We start from the raw sequence: 17,859 nt of genomic DNA on the forward strand, positions 1-17,859 counted from the left end.
ATGTGAAGATATAACCCTGTGGGAAATCACACTACTGAATACTTTCGTGTCCCAAAGACAGGCCTATTCAAATGTGCTTTACCTTCTAGAGGTTATGGTGTTTGGTATGTTGTTAGATTCTTGAAGGTTCATTTCTGTATTATGGAATAAAATATACAGTCACCAATCCTTTACATTCAAACAAAGGAAACAGAGTTGGTAATAAACATTTTGTAGCTAAGTTCAAAGCATAAAAAAGCTCTGGCACTTACTAGTTAAGTTTCCTCATCTATAAAGTGAAAAACAGCCTTTAGAGAAAGGCAAAGGTCAGGGCAGGTGTTGTGGAAAGCAGGTTGGCCACCTGACTAGGGAGGCCCACAGCCCATGCAGGAGTGCCCAGCCCATACAGAAGTGCCTGTTGGAGTTCTGGCTCCTCTGCCTGGGAAAGCAGTAGAAGATGGCCTAAGTCCTTGGGTCCCTGCACCCACGTGGGAGACCTGGAAGAAGCGCCTGGCTCCTGGCCTCAGATCGGCGCAGCTCCGGCCATTGCAGCTATCTGGGGAGTAAACCAACAGAAGGAAGACCTTTCTCTCTGTCTCTCTCACTGTCTGTAACTCTATCTGTCAAACAAATAAATAAAATCTTAAAATCTTAAAAAAAAAAAAAAAAACCATGTATTGGGCTTATTCCTTAAAAAATTAAATGTTATTGAAAATATTTTTAAGTTTCTCAGATTTAACAGAAAATACAAATGTCTATAGATGTAACACATATACAAAAACTTGTTGAGGTCAATGATTTTTAAAATGTAAAGAAGTTCAGAGCCCCTGCTGTGGCATAGCGGGTAAAATTGCCGCCTGCAGTGCCCGCATCCCATATGGGCACCAGTTTGAGTGCTGGCTGCTCCACTTCCGATCCAGCTCTCTGCTATGGCCTGAGAAAGCAGTAGAAGATGGCTCAAGTCCTTGGGTCCCTGCACCTGCATGGGAGACCTGGAAGAAGCTCCTGGCTCCTGGCTTTGAATCAGCTCAGCTCCGGCTGTTGCAGCCTATCTGGGGAGTGAACCTGTGGATGGAAGACCTCTCTCTCTCTCTCTCTCTCTCTCTGCTTCTGCCTCTCTTTAATTCTGCCTTTCAAATAAATAAATAAATCTTTAAAAAAAAATGTAAAGGAGTTCTGAAGCCAGAAAGATTGAGAAAAATGTGTTAATCAACAAAGTACCAGACAGGCAGGTAGCTATTTGCTCCTAAAAAATAAACAGGGATGGGGGAGGGGGAAGGGAGGGTTGTGGGCCTCTGGCATAGTAGCTAAGATGCCTACATCTCCTACCACAGAGTACCTGGATTCGTCCTGGCTTTGCTTCTGACTGCACATTACTGCTAATGCAGACCCTGGAAGGTAATGGCTCAAGCAGTTGGGTCCCTGCCACCTACGTGGAGATATGGAATGAGTTTCCTGCTCCCAGTTTCAGCCTGGCCCAGCCCCAGCTGTCCCAAACATTTAGGGAGTGAAGCAGTGGACAGGAACTGTCTCTCTAATAAAAAATAAATAAACACGTGAGTATTTACCCTAGTGGTTAAGATGCCTGCAAGCCCATATCCCAAACGCTGGGGGTCTGTGATGCTGGGCTCCAGCTCGTGACACTAGCTAACTGCTGATGCAGACGCCGGGAGACAGGAGGCTCAAGTAACTGGGTTCCTGGCACCCACAGAGGAGACTCAGACTGATTCCTGCCTCCTGCCTCCCGGCTCTAGCCCCAGCCATTGTATTAGGGCAGTAAACTAGTAGATGGGAGCTCTGTTTCTGTCTCTCCAATATCTAAACTAAATAAATAAATCAACCCCATATCAGATCTTGTAGGAAAACATCTCAGGTTTTACGAATTACTTCACAGTAATTTATGATACGCTGCTCTATAAGCACTATCATCTCATGCTTGCACTCAATGTAAAAAACTACTTGTGACTTTTCACCTTCATAAACCTCACTGTTTTGGACCCAGCTTCCTAGCCTCTCAAACAGGCACTGTCTCTGGCTAGGTTCAAAGAATTTAGCTGAATATAACAATCATGTTACTACAATAAATAGGAAGCGTCTTAGGACTATCCTTAAGAATCCATGCTGTTACCTAAGTATTACATTTCTTTCTTCTTTTAAAAAGAAACTGATCAGGAACGGTGCTGTGGTATAGCAGGTAAAAGCCACTGCCTGTGGTGCAGACATTTCATATGGGTGCCAGTTCGATTTCCGGCTTCTCTACTTGTGATCCACCTCCCTGGCAATGTGCCTAGGAAAACAGAAGAGAATGATCCACGGGGCTGGCGCTGTGGCACAGCAGGTTAAAGCCCTGGCCTGAAGCGCCAGCATCCCGGGATATATGGGCACGGGTTCAAGTCCCAGCTGCTCCACTTCCGATCCAGCTCTCTGCTGTAGCCTGGGAAAACCATGGGAGATGACCCAAGTCCTTGGGCCCCTGCATTCACATGGGAGACCCGGAAGAAGCTCCTGGCTCCTGGGTTCGGATCGGCGCAGCTCCAGCCATTGCGGCTATCTGGGGAGTGAACCAGTGCATGAAGACCTCTCTCTCTGTCTCTACCTCTCTCTATGTAACTCTGTTACAGATAAATAAATAAAATAAATAGAAATAAATCTTAAAAAGAAGAAGAGAATGACCCAAATGCTTGGACCCCTGCACCAATGTGGAGACCCAGAAGATGTTCCTGGCTCCTAGCTGAGGCCTGGCCCAGTGCTGGCTGTTGCGGCCATTTGGGGAGTAAACCAGTGGATGGAAGATCTCTCTTTCTGTCTATCCCCTTCTCTCTATAATTCTGCCTTTCAAATAAAATAAATCTTAAAAAAAAAAGAAAGTTATCAATTATATATTTATTATAGAAAATTTAGAAAACATAAACAGAAAATTAAAACTACCAGTTGAACACCCCAATCTGAAAAGCCAAAACCCAAAATGCTCCAAAATCAGAACACTTAATTGGCAAAGTCTACGTAGACATCCAAAATCTAAAACACTCCGAAATCTGAAACACCTCTGGTCGCAAGCACTTCAGGTAAAGGGGTCTCAACCTGTCTGTACCTCTAACTCCAATACCAACAGATAACTACTACTGGTATTTAGTATTGTTCCTTCTGTTTTTCACAAAAAGTGGATCTTAATAGCAATATATACAATTCTGTATCTTATCTACTTACCGCATGTACTGTCTCGACACCTAAGTAGCATCTCGCAGCTTCTGTTATTTCTGTACTACAACAGGACTGATGCTGAACAGTTTAGGCTGTTTCTAGTCTTTGCTTACAACAGATAATATCTTGATGAATGGCTCTGTAGCTGTATTTTAACCCAAGTCCCTGAGCAATTTTTTTTAATTATAAAGATTTGCTTATTTACTTGAAAGGCAAAGTTACACAGAGAGAGGGAGAAACATAGAGAAAGAGACCTTACATCTGCTGTTTCACTCCCCAAATGACTGCAATGGCCAGGGCTGGGCCAGGCTGAAGCCAGGAGTGAGGAGCTTCTTCTGGGTCTCCCGCGCAACTGGCAGGGGCCCAAACTGCTTTCCCAGGTCATTTGCAGGGAGCTGGATCAAAAGTGGAGCAGCTGGAACAAGAGTGGGTATCCCTGTGGGATGCCAGCATCACAGGTGGCAGCTTAACCTGCTATACCACAAAGCCACCTCAATCACTTATTTCTGATAAATCTTTTAAAATAGACCTATACTAATCCTCCACCTTGCAGCGCCAGCACACCGGGTTCTAGTCCCAGTCAGGGCACCGGATTCTGTCCCGGTTGCCCCTCTTCCAGGCCAGCTCTCTGCTATGGCCCGGGAGTGCAGTGGAGGATGGCCCAAGTGCTTGGGCCCTGCACCTGCATGGGAGACCAGGAGAAGCACCTGGCTGCTGCCATCGGATCAGCACAATGCGCCGGCCATGGCGGCCATTGGAGCGTGAACCAACAGCAAAAGGAAGACCTTTCTCTCTGTCTCTCTCTCTCACTCTCCACACTGCCTGTAAAAAAAAAAAAAAAAAAAAAGGACTTACAGCTCAAACCTCCAGATCTTTTCATATAAACCACATCCTGAAAAGGTTAAACCAATCTCACTCCTACCACACAGGTATGGGAGTGCACATTTCCTTGCATCACTAATTATAAATAGTTTTTTTTTTTAAGATTTATTTAATTTTTTTTTTATTTTTTTTATTTTTTATTTATTTTTTTTTGACAGGCAGAGTGGACAGTGAGAGAGAGAGACAGAGAGAAAGGTCTTCCTTTGCCGTTGGTTCACCCTCCAATGGCCGCCGCGGCCGGCGCGCTGCGGCCGGCGCACCGCGCTGATCCGATGGCAGGAGCCAGGAGCCAGGTGCTTTTCCTGGTCTCCCATGGGGTGCAGGGCCCAAGCACCTGGGCCATCCTCCACTGCACTCCCTGGCCACAGCAGAGGGCTGGCCTGGAAGAGGGGCAACCGGGACAGAATCCAGCGCCCCGACCGGGACTAGAACCCGGTGTGCTGGCGCCGCTAGGCGGAGGATTAGCCTAGTGAGCCGCGGCGCCGGCCCAGATTTATTTAATTTTTTGAAAGAGTTACTGAGAGGGGTAGAGCCAGAGAGAGAGGTCTTCCATTCCGCTGGTTCACTCCCCTAATGACAGCAACGGCCAGAGCTGAGCTGATCTGAAGCCAGGAGCCAGGAGCTTCTTCTGGGTCTCCCACACAGGTGCAGGGGCCCAAGGATTTGGGCCATCTTCCACTGTTTTCCCAGGCCATAGCAGAGAGCTGGATGGAAGTGGAGCAGCCGGGATATGAACCAGCACCCATATGGGATGCTGGTGCTGCAGGCTGGGGCTTAAACCCGCTGTGCCACAGCACCAGTCCCTATAAACAGGTTTTCCATTTTTGCCACTTCTGCAAGCTAAAGTAAAATTAGCTTATTCGTAGTCAACTGGATTGTTCTTTCATTATTCATACTGGCCTTTTGTACTTACTTCCTGTGATTATGCATGTCCTTAGCTATTTTTTCTATTTAAAGAGGGTTTTGGTTTTTTCCCAGTACATCTTTACTTTTGACACATCATAATTACACATATTTGTATTTATAGGACACAGTGTACCATTTCAATATATGTACACATTGTGTAATGATCACATCAGGGGAACTAGCATGCCTATCACTTCAGACACTTATCATTTGTGTTAAAAAAAATCTTTTTTTTAAAGATTTATTTATTTATTTGCAAGTCAGATTACACAGAGGACGGAGAGGCGGGAGGGGGTGCTTCCACCCGCTGGTTCACTCCCCAGTTGGCCACAAAGGCCAGAACTGTGCTGATCCAAAGACCGGAGCCAGGAGCTCCTTCCTGGTCTCCTACACAGGTGCAGGGACCCAAGGACTAGGGCCATCTTCTACTGCTTTCCCAGGCCAGAGCAGAGAGCTGGATCAGAAGTGGAACAGCTGGGATACTAACCAGCGCCCATATGGCATGCCGGCACTTCAGGCAGGGGCTTTAACCCACTGCACCACAGTGTCAGCCCCGAAATTTTTTTCTCTTAAAAAATATTCTAGGGGCTGGCGCTGTGGCATAGCGGGTAAAGCAAGCCAGATGGGTGTTGGTTGGAGTCCCATCTGTTCTCTCTCTACCTCTTTCTCTCTGACTCTATCTTTCAAATAAAAAAAATGAATCTTTTAAAAAATATATTTTATGCTGGCTTTTTTGCTTGTTTGTTGTTTTTTTGGTTTTTGGTGTTTTTTAAAAAAGGTTTATTTATTTATTTGAAAGGCAGAGTTACAGAGAGGCAGAGAAAGAAAAAGAAGTCTTCCATCTGCTGGTTCACTCCTCAAATGGCTGCAATAGCCAGAGCGGGGCTGATCTGAAGACAGGAGCCAGGAGCTTCTTCCTGGTCTCCCAACCAGGTGCAGGGACCAGAAAATGCAGACCCACAGAACAGGAGTAGAGTTCTGCACACCGCATGCCTCTAAGAGCTAAGAACTCTCAGAACTCAACAACCAAAAGATAAGCAGCCCAATCAGAAAATGCACAAAGGGTTTAAAACAGGCATTTCTCCAAGGAAAATACACAATCCCCCAATAGGCAGAGAGAAAGATGTTTACGTCACCATACATTAGAGGCATGCATTTCCAAAGCTCAAGATACGACTAGTCCATACCCAGTGATTGGCTACAATCGAAAGTACGGTAAGTGCTGGCGAGCAATCAGAACCGTGACACGGGCGATTCTGGGGGAAAGTCTAAAGGTGCAGCCACTGGGAGACAGCTTGGTGGTTCCTTAAAACACTAAAGCAGAACTACCCTGACTTAGCAACTCCTTAAAACATCAAAGCAGAACTACCCTGACGTAGCAATTCCGCTCCTAGGGATATACACCCAAGAGAAGTAAAAACACACAGCTACACAGAAAGTTGGACACAAATGTAAGCAAAAAGTCCAAATTCCATAAACAAAGTGTGATAAACCCATATGTTGGAAATACCATTTAGGTATAAAAAGGAATGAGGTGCTGGCTGGCGCCGCGGCTCACTAGGCTAATCCTCCACCTGCGGCGCCGGCACACCAGGTTCTAGTCCCAGTCGGGGTACTAGATTCTGTCCCGGTTGCCCCTCTTCCAGGCCAGCTCTCTGCTATGGCCAGGGAGTGCAGTGGAGGATGACCCAAGTGCTTGGGCCCTGCACCCGCATGGGAGACCAGGAGAAACACCTGGCTCCTGCCTTCGGATCAGCGCAGTGCGCCAGCCGCAGCGGCCATTGGAGGGTGAACCAACTGTAAAAAGGAAGACCTTCCTGTCTGTCTACTCTGCCTGTCAAAAAAAAAAAGAAAGAAAGAAAAAAAAAGGAGTTGCTAACACATGCCCTAACAGGGATGAACCAAGAAAACATACTAAGAAAAAAACAGACACAAAAGGTCACGTGGTATACAATTCCACTCAAATGAAACATCCATAAAAGGCAAATCAAAAGTAGGTATCCATGCCTTCCAAGGGCAGGAGGAAGGCAGACAAGGGCACGGGGACACACTGCTCAAGGACCTGGGGTTGATTTCGGGGCTGATGAACATGCTCTAGAATTACACAGTGGTGAGCTGCATGACTATGAATATACTAGAAACCAAGGACATACCTTATTTTTTTCTCATGAATTCTTAAAACATTTATTGTTTTCATCTATTTGAAAGACACAGCATTGGAAGAGTGGGGTAGTTCTTTCATCTGCTGGTTCACTCCCCAAATGCTCACAACAGCTAGGGCTGGGCCAGGCCAAAGCCAGGAGCCAGGAACTCCTTCTGGGTCTCCACCTGGGTGGCAGGGGCCCATCTGCAGCCTCCCCAGGATGTATTAGCGGGAAGCCAGATCAGAAACCTGGGACTCTAACTGGGCTCTGATAAGGTACATAGGTGTCCTAAACAGCAGTTTAACCCATTACACCAAAACACTACCAAGGGTATACTTTAAGAGAGTACATTTAGAATATGTCAATTGTATCTCAATTTTGAAAAACAATATGAAGAAAAAGTCTCTAAGCAACCAAAAATACAGATCACAAAGACCATACATTTAAGCCTACATATTTTCTCTTACAAAAACCACCCCAATTTTCACCTGAAATCTTGTTTCTTCTTCATTCCATATACTGTATATAGGCCTGGTTGTACAAATGCAAAGTCCATAGAGGATTAAAAACCTCATGTTAGGGTTGAGACTGATGCTGTGGCATAGCAGGTAAAACTACCTCCTGCAGTGCCGGAATCCTATATGGGTGTCAGTTTGAGTCCCAGCCGCTCCATTTCTTATCCAGCTCTCTGCTATGGCCTGGGAAGGCAGTGGAAGATGGCCCAAGTGCTTGGGCCCTTGCACCAGTGTGGGAGACCTGGACAAAGCTCCTGGCTCCTGGCTCCTGGCTCCTGGCTCCTGGCTTCAGCACAGCCCAGCTCCATTCAGCCATTGTGGCCATTTGGGGAGTGAACCAGCAGATGAAAGACCTACTTTTCTCTCTCTCTCTCTCTCTCTGCCTCTGAAAACTCCGCCTTTCAAATAAATAAATAAATCTTTAACAAAAAATGTCATGTTAGGGGGAACAAAACTGATACAGAAAGGCACACTGAAAGGGGTTTAAAAAGAATCAATGTCCACACCCCACATCAGAGGGCTGGTTCCAATCCAGGCTACTCTGCTTCAAAGTTGGCTTCCTAATACACCCAGCAGGGCAGCAAATGATGGCTCAAGCGCTTAGGTCCCCAACACCCATGTGGGGAGACCTGATGGAGTTCCAGGCTCCAGGCTTTAGCCTGGTCCAGCTCCAGCTGTTGCAGGTATTTGGGGAGTGAACCAGCAGATGAAAGACACCTCTCTTTCTCTCTCTCCCTCTCTTTCTGTCACTCTGCCTTTCTAAGTAAATCTTAAACAAAAAAGGGACGAAAGAACTTGCAAACATAGTATGGTAATTTTGTAAGGGAAAATTATATACCTAAATAATATTTTGTATTATTATTTAGCAATACATGACACTTAATATTTTATATACTGTATGCTTGCATTTAATACAGGCAAATGCAGGGCCCAGCACTGTAAAGCTGGCGCCTGCAGTGCCGGCATCCCATATGGGCACCGGTTTGAATCCCGGCTGCTCCACTCCCGATCCAGCTCTCTGCTATGGCCTGAGAAAGCAGTAGAAGATGGCCCAAATCCTTGGGCCCCTGCACCCACATGGGAGACCCGGAAGAAGCTCCTGGCTCCAGATTGGCACAGCTCAGGCCATTGCAGCCAATTGGGGAGTGAACCAGTGGATGGAAGACCTCTCTCTCTCTCTCTGCCTCTCCTCTCTCTGTGTAACTCCTTCAAATAAATAAATAAATTTTTAAAAACATACAGGCAAATGTATAAAAATATACATTTAATAAGGGTATACCTTGTGAAGTCCTGACAGTATCAATGATATACCTCATACAATACAGTAATAAAAATGATTAAGACAGCAAGAACTAATCCACATATCACCTTCTGCACCAATTACTATCCTAAACAAAACATTTAGTTACTCATTTAAAAACTCCCGTGCTTGGCACTGTGGCGTAGCAGGTTAAGCATTCACCTGCAGTGCCGGCATCCCATATGGGCGCCGCTTCATATCCAGGCTGCTCCTCTTCTGATCCAGCTCTCTACTTACAGCCTGGGAAAGCAATAGAAGATGGCCCAAGTACGTGGGCTCCTGCACCTGCATGGGAGAACCGAAAGAAGTTCCTGGTTCCTGGCTTCAGATCAGCTCAGCTTTGGCCCACTGCGGCCATTTGGGGAGTGAACCAACAGATAGAAGACCTTTCTCTCTCTCTCTCCTCTCTCTGTAATTTCCTCTCAAATAAATATTTAAAAAAAAAAAAACAAACCCTCCTAACAATCTTAAAATGAAACTACTAGTATTATTTCAGTGGTGAAATTAACATTCAAACTTGGGGGTAGGTGTTTGGCCTCACAGTGAGGATTGCCCACCTCCCACACTAAACCACCATGTTTGATTCTTGGCTGTAGCTCCCCATTGCAGCTTCCTTTCTTTTTTTAAAAAAAGGAAAAGTATTTATTTATTTCAAAGAGTTACAGAGAGGCAGAGAAAGAGAAAAAGAGAAAAGAGATAGGTCTTCCATCCATTGGTTCACTCCCCAAATGGCCGCAGCGGCCAGAGCTGGGCAGATCCAAAGTCAGGAACCTGGAGCTTCTTCCAAGTCTCCCATATGGGTGCAGGGACCCAAGCACTTGGGCCATTTTCCACTGCTTTCGCAGGCCACAGAAGAGAGGTGAATGGAACCGGACCAGCCGGGACTTGAACAGTGCCCACATGGGATGACGGCACTGCAGGTGGTGGCTTTACCAGCTAGGCCACAGCGCCAGCCCCTCGGCTTCCTTCTAATGCAGACCCTGGGAGGCAGCAGTGGTGACTCTAGCAGTTGGGTTCCTGCCACCCAGATGGGAGTCCTGACAGAGTTCTCGTGTCCTGGCTTCAGCTGTGGTCCAGCCCCAGCCTTCTGGGGAATGAACCAGTAGATGGCAACCCTCTTCCTAATAAAGTAATGAATTAATTTTTAAAAATTGTTCAAACTTGGCAGTTGATTTAGAACCTATGTTTAACCAATACACTATATTGTCTCTCTGTGATGAACTACCAGTCCACAAAAAAAAAAATTTTTTTTAATTTTAATTAACAATTTTTAGCATGATCTCAGAGGACAAGAAAAGATACAGTTTTTTATTTCAGTATAAAAATACTTTTCAGCCAGTGCTGTGGCACAGCAGGTTAAGCTGCTGCATGAGATGCTGGCATCCCATATGCGCACTGGTTTGAGTCCTAACTGCTCCTTTTTCAATACAGCTTCCTGCTAATACACCTGGGAAAGCAGTGGAAAATTGCCCAAGTACTTGGGCCCCTGCCACCTATGTGGGAGACCCGGATGGAGTTCAGGTTCTTGGCTTTAGCCTAATTCAGTCCCGGCCATTGTGAATGGAAGATCTTTCTCTATTACTCTGCCTTTAAAATATATAAATCTTAAAAAAAAAAAAAATGTTCCTAAAGAACCTGTTCTCTGTTCTCATCTATAGGAGAAAGTGTAGAGGTCAAAGAGCAGCCATTTATAATCTGACTCCAACCTGTATTTCCAGCTTATCTACCTCCTGCAGGTCGACGCCAAACCAAACTTCTCCTGGTCCTAAGACACAGAGCTGACATTTTCAGGCTGTTGCATTAAAGGCCTCCTCTGACTTCTCAGAAAATTCCTACCTCTCCTTTCCAACACGGTTCCTATAATAACACTTCCTGTCAGTCTCTGACACTGTGCGTGTTCTCACAGCACGTCGCACACACCTCTATTAAGGTACCTGCTATCTTACCCACCCCATCTGAATGCTGAACTCCCTTTTTCCATGTCCTAAAATTACACAGTACCCAATCCATAGCAGATGGGAAATAATTTTTTTTAATTTTTGGTAATTAGGGCCAGCATTTATCTCATATGGGTGCCAGTTCTAGTCCTGACTGTACCACTTCCAGGCTAATGTGCCTGGGAAGGCAGTGGAGGGTGGTCCAGGTGTTTGGGTTCCTACACCCACAAGGGAGAGCTGGAAGGAGCTCCTGGCTCCTGGCTTTGGCCTGACCCCGCCCCCACCATTGTGACCATTTGGGGAGTGAACCAGCAGATGAAAGACCTCTTTCTCTATATCTCCCTCTCTCTTTCTGTAACTCTGCCTTTGAAAGAGATAAAATGTGTTGCTGTGGATTTGTTCTGAGAGGAGAAGTGTGGTGGGGGCAAGAGGCGCGGAGTCACCACACAGACCCCGGGAGTCGGGTGAAAGCAGGCCAGAGGCAATCAGCCCACAGACTTGTTTATTTCAGTTGATACAGCAGCTTAAATAGCCAAGGCAGCCAATCTGGTCAAGAGGTGGTTTATGCCCTAACCAATCACAGCCTGTTGCCAGGCAGGCTCCGTTACCAGGTGGGTTTTGAAGCCATTCCTGAGTAACTGACACTCGCTTGCCAGCGGCCATCCTGGCATGGCCTTCTCATTCCACATTTCCCTCTTTTCGTTTATTTTTGAACAACAGGAGGCATGATTCTTGGCCATACCATTGTTGACCCTGTTTCCATGTGGTCTCTGTATGCGGCTGTGCCTGTCTTAGGTTGTCCCCCAGGGGCTCTTACCTGTCATTGACTAACCAGCGCTCAAAACAGGAGACCACAGGAGTGCTTGCTCAGATGGGGGTAGGAATGAGGAACAATGGTTATCAGGAATGCAGTGACCGCACACAGGCTGTGGGCCATTTGAGTGGCTGATCAGAGCTAGTGGGGTATAAAGCAGTAGCGGATGTGGCTATGGTCAGTTTCTCAGGGTAGGATGATAGGGCAGGCGCATCCGCTAACAAGGCGGACTCTCAGTCTTGCTCAGCTGGTTCTGGTTGGCTGTCAGTTGCAGGCTTGATGTTTCTAGCTGGTACACAAATGGGCTGTCCTGCATTCTCTGGAAAGACACAAGCGTATCCTCGGCCCTTGGTTAGCAGAGGGTATGGTCATCCCTTCCATTCTCCTGTCAGGGGGTCCTTCCACCTAACCACAGGGGCTGAGGTCTGGGATGGAAAGGATCCCCAGTAAAAGGGATCTTTAAAGTAAATAAATAAATAGTTTTTGTAATCAATGAATTAAGATTTTTTTTAAAACTCAGCAATACAAAAATGACTAGTTAGCTAAAAGGTCTATACAGTCAAGAGGTTTTTAAAAATTATTTACTTATTTATTTTATAATTATTTATTTAATTTCATTTTATTTGAAAGGTAAAGACACACACAGAGACCTTCCATCTGCTAGTTCACATCCTAAGTGCGCACAGTGCCAGGGATGGCCAGGCTGAAGCCCGAAGCTGGAATTCAATCTGGGTCTCCTACATGGATGGCAGGGTCCCAAGGACTCAAGGCATCATTTGCTGCCTCCCTGGGTATGCATTAGCAGAAAGCTGGATTGGAAGTAGAGTAGCTCGGACTCGAACCAAGCAATCCAAAACGAGATGCAGATACCCCCAATTAACAACTCAACCACTTTACCACACACCTGTCCCACAAGGTTTTATTTTAACAAAAGCCATGAGGTTTCATTTAAAAAAATTTATTTTATTTATTTGAAAGGTAGGGTTACAGAAAGAGAGGGAGAGAGTGAGAGGTCTTCCATCTGCTGGTTCACTTGCCAAATGGCTGCAAAGGCTAAAGCTGAGCCAATCCGAAGCCAGGAGCCAGGAGCTTCTTCCAGGTCTCCCATGTCATTGCAGGGGCCCAAACACATTGGCCATCCTCCACTGCCTTCCCAGGCCACCAGTAAAGAGCCAGATTGGAAGTGAAGCTGCCAGGACTCTAACCAGCACCCATATGGGATGCTGGCATCGCAGGTGGTGGCTTTACACACTATGCCACAATGCCGGCCTGAGTTTAATATTTGAAAGGGATGAAGTTCATTTTCTTAGACATCAGAAGTTACAAAAGTTTCTGCAGTTTGAATTTAATCACTACAAATCTTTTTAAGACATATTCTGGACTAAAACTGACCAATGTGTTGCAGTGAAGATAATACAAATGATGGCATGGGTAAATTTTAAGTGCGAAACTAGGGTTGCCAGAATTTAAGTCAATAAAGCCAAAGGAGGAGTGGACTACACGGACACCACTTAGGTTACTCCAAGAGTCCTATACATACAGGAACCTGATCACTTCAGAAATCACTTCCCCTCAAAGTCACGCCTCAAAACCAATTTAATCACTAAACAACCTCTAACAGAATTTGTTTTATTTCTTGTTCTAAATGAGTTAATATTTATTTCCAACTGGACAAAAACAAACCCAAGTATATCCACACAGTTAAACTTCTTATTTCTCTCCCTGTGACTTACAACTAAGCTAAAAACATGTAATAGTGATAGGGATTCCAAGGGTGCTAGGAAAGGAAAGACAGACATACAAGAAAAAATACATGATGGAACTCTTCAGGAGCCCTGAGGGAGAGCCAGGAGATGAGAGAGCGGAAAGGGGATTACAGGGATGACAACTTACACAATGAAACTTCAGATGTTGTTGAGTCTGCTGAGCAGATCTGACTGAGCACTCTGCACTCTCCTGTGCAAAACAGGCTACGCCAATATCAGTTCCCTGACTGGTCTGCACAGCATGCCTCATTAGCATACATTTTCAGTCCAGATTCGTTCATGCAGCATGCCCCATTAGCATACAGTTTCAGCTCCAATTGGTTTAGATAGCATGCCTCATTGGCAAACATTTTCAGCTCCTGATTGGGTCTTGTCCCTGCCTCCTGATTGGTTGGTATTCTGTTCCTCTCCTAATTTGTTAAATCTGCACTCACTTCTCAGAAAGGGACCAATCAGAGAGAGCCACTTTGTGTATAAAAGAGCCAGAACTTGCCAGCTTCCTTGGCAACTCCTTCCTTGGAGTCCTCCTCCTGATGGCTGCAGCAGATTTCTCACTTTCAATAAATCTCACTTTGCTCACTGTCCCTGTCCTTGATTCAGTGTGAGACAAGAACTGAGGTCACCTCATCATCCAGCAGTAGTGACTGTCATTTTTAGTATCTAATCAGTACAACAGAATACATAGTGGTCCCTCAAATATGCACTGAACAAACTCCTCTGCCTCTACTTAGTCTATGTAAAAAGCTACTTTTACCTATAAACAAGATATTTTATTTCAATTTTACCTATAAACAAAACAATTTATTTCTTTAAAAAAAAGTTATCTAAACCACTGGCTTTTTCCTCCCATTACCTCATACTTAAATTTACCTAACATGCTACAACTTCTGGCAAGAGCGGACCTCTCACTACTTCCCCCCAACCTTCTTCCATATGCTCACCTCCCCACAAACTTTCACGATCCTGAGGATCTCCAAACGACCCACTGCCTCCAACCTGTCTTCATGGCTGTCATTCACTGATATTTTAGAGGTGAACAAATCTACCATAGGATGGTCCGAATTCCTCCACAGCAACCGTCATACAAAACACACCTTCAATTCAAACATCAACTTTCCATTCCTGTTAACGCAAAATTAAAATCAACTACTTCTTTGTGTTACCCATTCAGGCAGTCACAGACCTGTATTAATATTTGTGTAGTATTTCTCCATTACCTAGGTTGAGAATTCTCCTCATACATTCTTTCCTTCCCCTCCTTGAAGAGGCTTATGGTCTGCTTAGTTTTCTTCATCAAATTTTCCATGAATACCCTAAAATACTCATTTTCTCCAAGTGTCTCCATCTTCCCCTCATATCTTGACAAGACAGTCCGGAGATGCTGGTAGGTGTCTGGCAGCAGGTCTAAGATATAGGGTGGGCTGTTCTTTAGCGCCAGCTTTGGGTTCTGACACAACCGCACCACCTGCAACAAATGGAAAAGACGGGCTATTACTTGGAGGACCTGAAGAACAATTTCCCTTTTTAAAAGTTAAGAAATATGTGCTCCTTGGCAAAAACATGAAAAATGCATGAAGATATAAGAATGATCCATAACCCCACTGCCCAGAGGCAATCACCATACATTTTCAGTGGTCCCCTTAGAAGAAGTGATTCTTAAAATCCTGTAAGAGAAAAACAGTGTAGACAACACACAACACATTAAACAACTACAGGGAAAGCAACCACTTAAATGCCTAAAAAATGCTAGCTGAAATAAAACAAGTCACTTGTTTTTGTTTTTTTTTTTTTAATCTTATTAGAAAGGCAGGGAGATAGAGATCTTCCATCTCCCTAAATGCCCACAACAGGGCTGGGCTAGGCCAAAGCCAGGAGCTAGGAACTCAATCCACGTCTTCCCTGTGAGTGGTGGGAATCAAAGTAATTGAGCCATCCCCTGCTGGTTGCCAAGGTGTACAATAGCAGGAAACTGGGGCACAGAGCCAGGACGCAAACCCAGGCACTCCGATGTGCAATGTGGTTAAACACTGCACCAAATGCCTGCCCTGCTAATTACTTTTAAATACATGGCTCAGAGCCGGCGTTGTTGGCCTAATAGATGAAGCTGCCGCCTGCAAAGCCGGCATCCCATACGGCTACGAGTTTGCGTTCTGCCTGCTCCACTTGTAATTCAGCTCCCTGCTAATGCACCTGGAAAAGTAGCGAAAGAAAAGCCCAAAAAAGCATTTCAGGCATGGAAAGCCAAGACACTGTGGCAAAAAATAGCCTACCTGAAAGATCTCTGTGAGTGAGATCCCAGTGGAAAGAAGAGGCTATCAAAGAAGGAGGTACCTTTCTCTGAAGGGAGGAGAGAACTTTCACTTTGCATATGGCCCTGTCTAAATACTGAAAGAGTTTGTGGACTCAAGAGGCTTCCATAGCCTTGGCAGCTCATGACAAGAGCCTCGGGTGATCGCTGACGTCATAAATAAGGGTGTCAATTGTTAAACCACCAACAGGAGTCACTGCACCTGCTCCCCATGTAGGATCTCTGTCCTCAATGAGTTGTACTATGATAATTAACTGTAAAATGTGTTGTACTATGCGAATTAATGGTGAAACTAGTCTTCAAACAGTACTTTATACTTTCTATGTGTGGGTACAAACTGTAGAAATACAGAGTAGGTCTTCTGTACATAAAGATAATTAAAAATGAATCTTAATGAAGACTGGGATGGGAAAGGAAGTAGAAGGTGGGATGAGAGTGGGATTGGGAGGGTGGGAATAGGGGTAAGAACCGCTATATTCCTAAAACTGTACCTATAAAATTTGTATTTATTAAATAAAAGCTTTCTAAAAAAAAAAAAAAGAAGAAGAAGAAGAGGAAGAAGAAGGAGCGGAGAAGGAAGGGAGGGGAGGGGAAGGGAGGAGCGAAAGATGGCCCAAGTAGTTGGGACCTTGCCACCTACAAAGGGAGAACGGAAGAAGCTCCTGGCTCCTGGCTGTTGCAGCCATCTGGGAAATGAACCAGTGGGTGAAAGATACCTACCTACCTCTCTCTCTCTCGTCACTCTACTTTTAAAATAAGATAAACCTTTAAAAACAAAATACAGGCCGGCGCCGCGGCTCACTAGGCTAATCCTCCGCCTAGCGGCGCCGGCACACCGGGTTCTAGTCCCGGTCGGGGCGCCGGATTCTGTCCCGGTTGCCCCTCTTCCAGGCCAGCTCTCTGCTGTGGCCAGGGAGTACAGTGGAGGATGGCCCAGGTGCTTGGGCCCTGCACCCCATGGGAGACCAGGAAAAGCACCTGGCTCCTGGCTCCTGGCTCCTGCCATCGGATCAGCGCGGTGCGCCGGCCGCAGTGCGCCGGCCATGGCGGCCATTGGAGGGTGAACCAACAGCAAAGGAAGACCTTTCTCTCTGTCTCTCTCTCTCACTGTCCACTCTGCCTGTCAAAAAAAAAAAAAAAAAATACAGGGCTGACTCCATAATAAAGAAAATTCCCGGGAGCAGAAATAAAGGACATAGTCGTCCTAGGAGATAAGTCTCTGCAATCTAGGGGCTTGAGCTCAAACAACCACTATGTGACAGGGGCAGGGAGGCCCTGGACCCAGCAGCAAAGCATGGTGTTAAGCTGAGACCCCCACTGAATCCCACAGAAATGCGGGACTCTGAATTTTCCATCTTTTACTTTTAAGTTTTCTGAGTTCTTATGTTTGAAGCAGGTCTCTTTTAAACAACACAAAGCTAGGTCTTAAAAACCCAATAAAGGGGGCCAGGGCTGTGGCGTAGCAGGTAAAGCCATTGCCTGCATTGCCAGCATCCCATATGGGCACTGATTCGAGACCTGGCTGCTCCACTTCCAGTCCAGCTCTCTGCTATGGCCTGGGACAACAGCGAAAGATTGCTCAAGTCCTTGGCCCCCTGCACCCACATGGGAGACCTAGAAGAAGCTCCTGGCTCCTGGCTTCAGATCAGTACAGCTCCAGCCATTGCGGTCACTTGGGGAGTGAACCAGCAGATGTAAGACCTCTCTCTCTCTCTCTCTCTCTTTATGCCTCTCCTTCTGTGTAACTCTGACTTTCAAATAAATAAAAATAAATCTTAAAAAAAATAAAAACCAATAAACAGTCTGGCTCTGTGGCACAGTACATTAATCCTCCGCCTGAGGCACTGGTATACCATATGGGCACCGGTTTTGTCCCGGCTGCTCCTCTTCTGATCCAGCTCTCTGCTATGGCTGTGGAAGGCAGCAGAAGATGGCCCAAGTATTTGGGCCCCTGCACCCATGTGGGAGACCCGGAAGAAGCTCCTGGCTCCCGGCTTCTGATGGGCACAGCTCCGGCTGTGGTGGCCATTTGGGGAGTAAACCAGCGGATGGATGACCTTTCTCTCTGTCTCTTCCTCTCACTGTCTGTAACTCTACCACTCAAATA

The 17,859-nt window shown here is 45.8% G+C and overlaps 1 protein-coding gene across 2 annotated transcripts in view; it reads right to left on the reverse strand.

Annotated features, from left to right (window-relative positions):
* Window positions 1–17,859, reverse strand: part of CBL (Cbl proto-oncogene) — an 85,891-nt gene that overhangs the window by 50,274 nt on the left and 17,758 nt on the right. The window contains exon 2 of one of the 2 annotated variants that reach the window (XM_051837710.3): window positions 14,662–14,909. In XM_051837710.3, the coding sequence (XP_051693670.1) occupies window positions 14,662–14,909 (248 nt within the window). The other variant, XM_089334157.1, reaches the window with a different exon arrangement.

Source organism: Oryctolagus cuniculus, chromosome 1 (genome assembly GCF_051225735.1).
Source record: "Oryctolagus cuniculus isolate XC-2025 breed Fujian yellow rabbit chromosome 1, ASM5122573v1, whole genome shotgun sequence".
NCBI lineage: Eukaryota > Metazoa > Chordata > Mammalia > Lagomorpha > Leporidae > Oryctolagus > Oryctolagus cuniculus.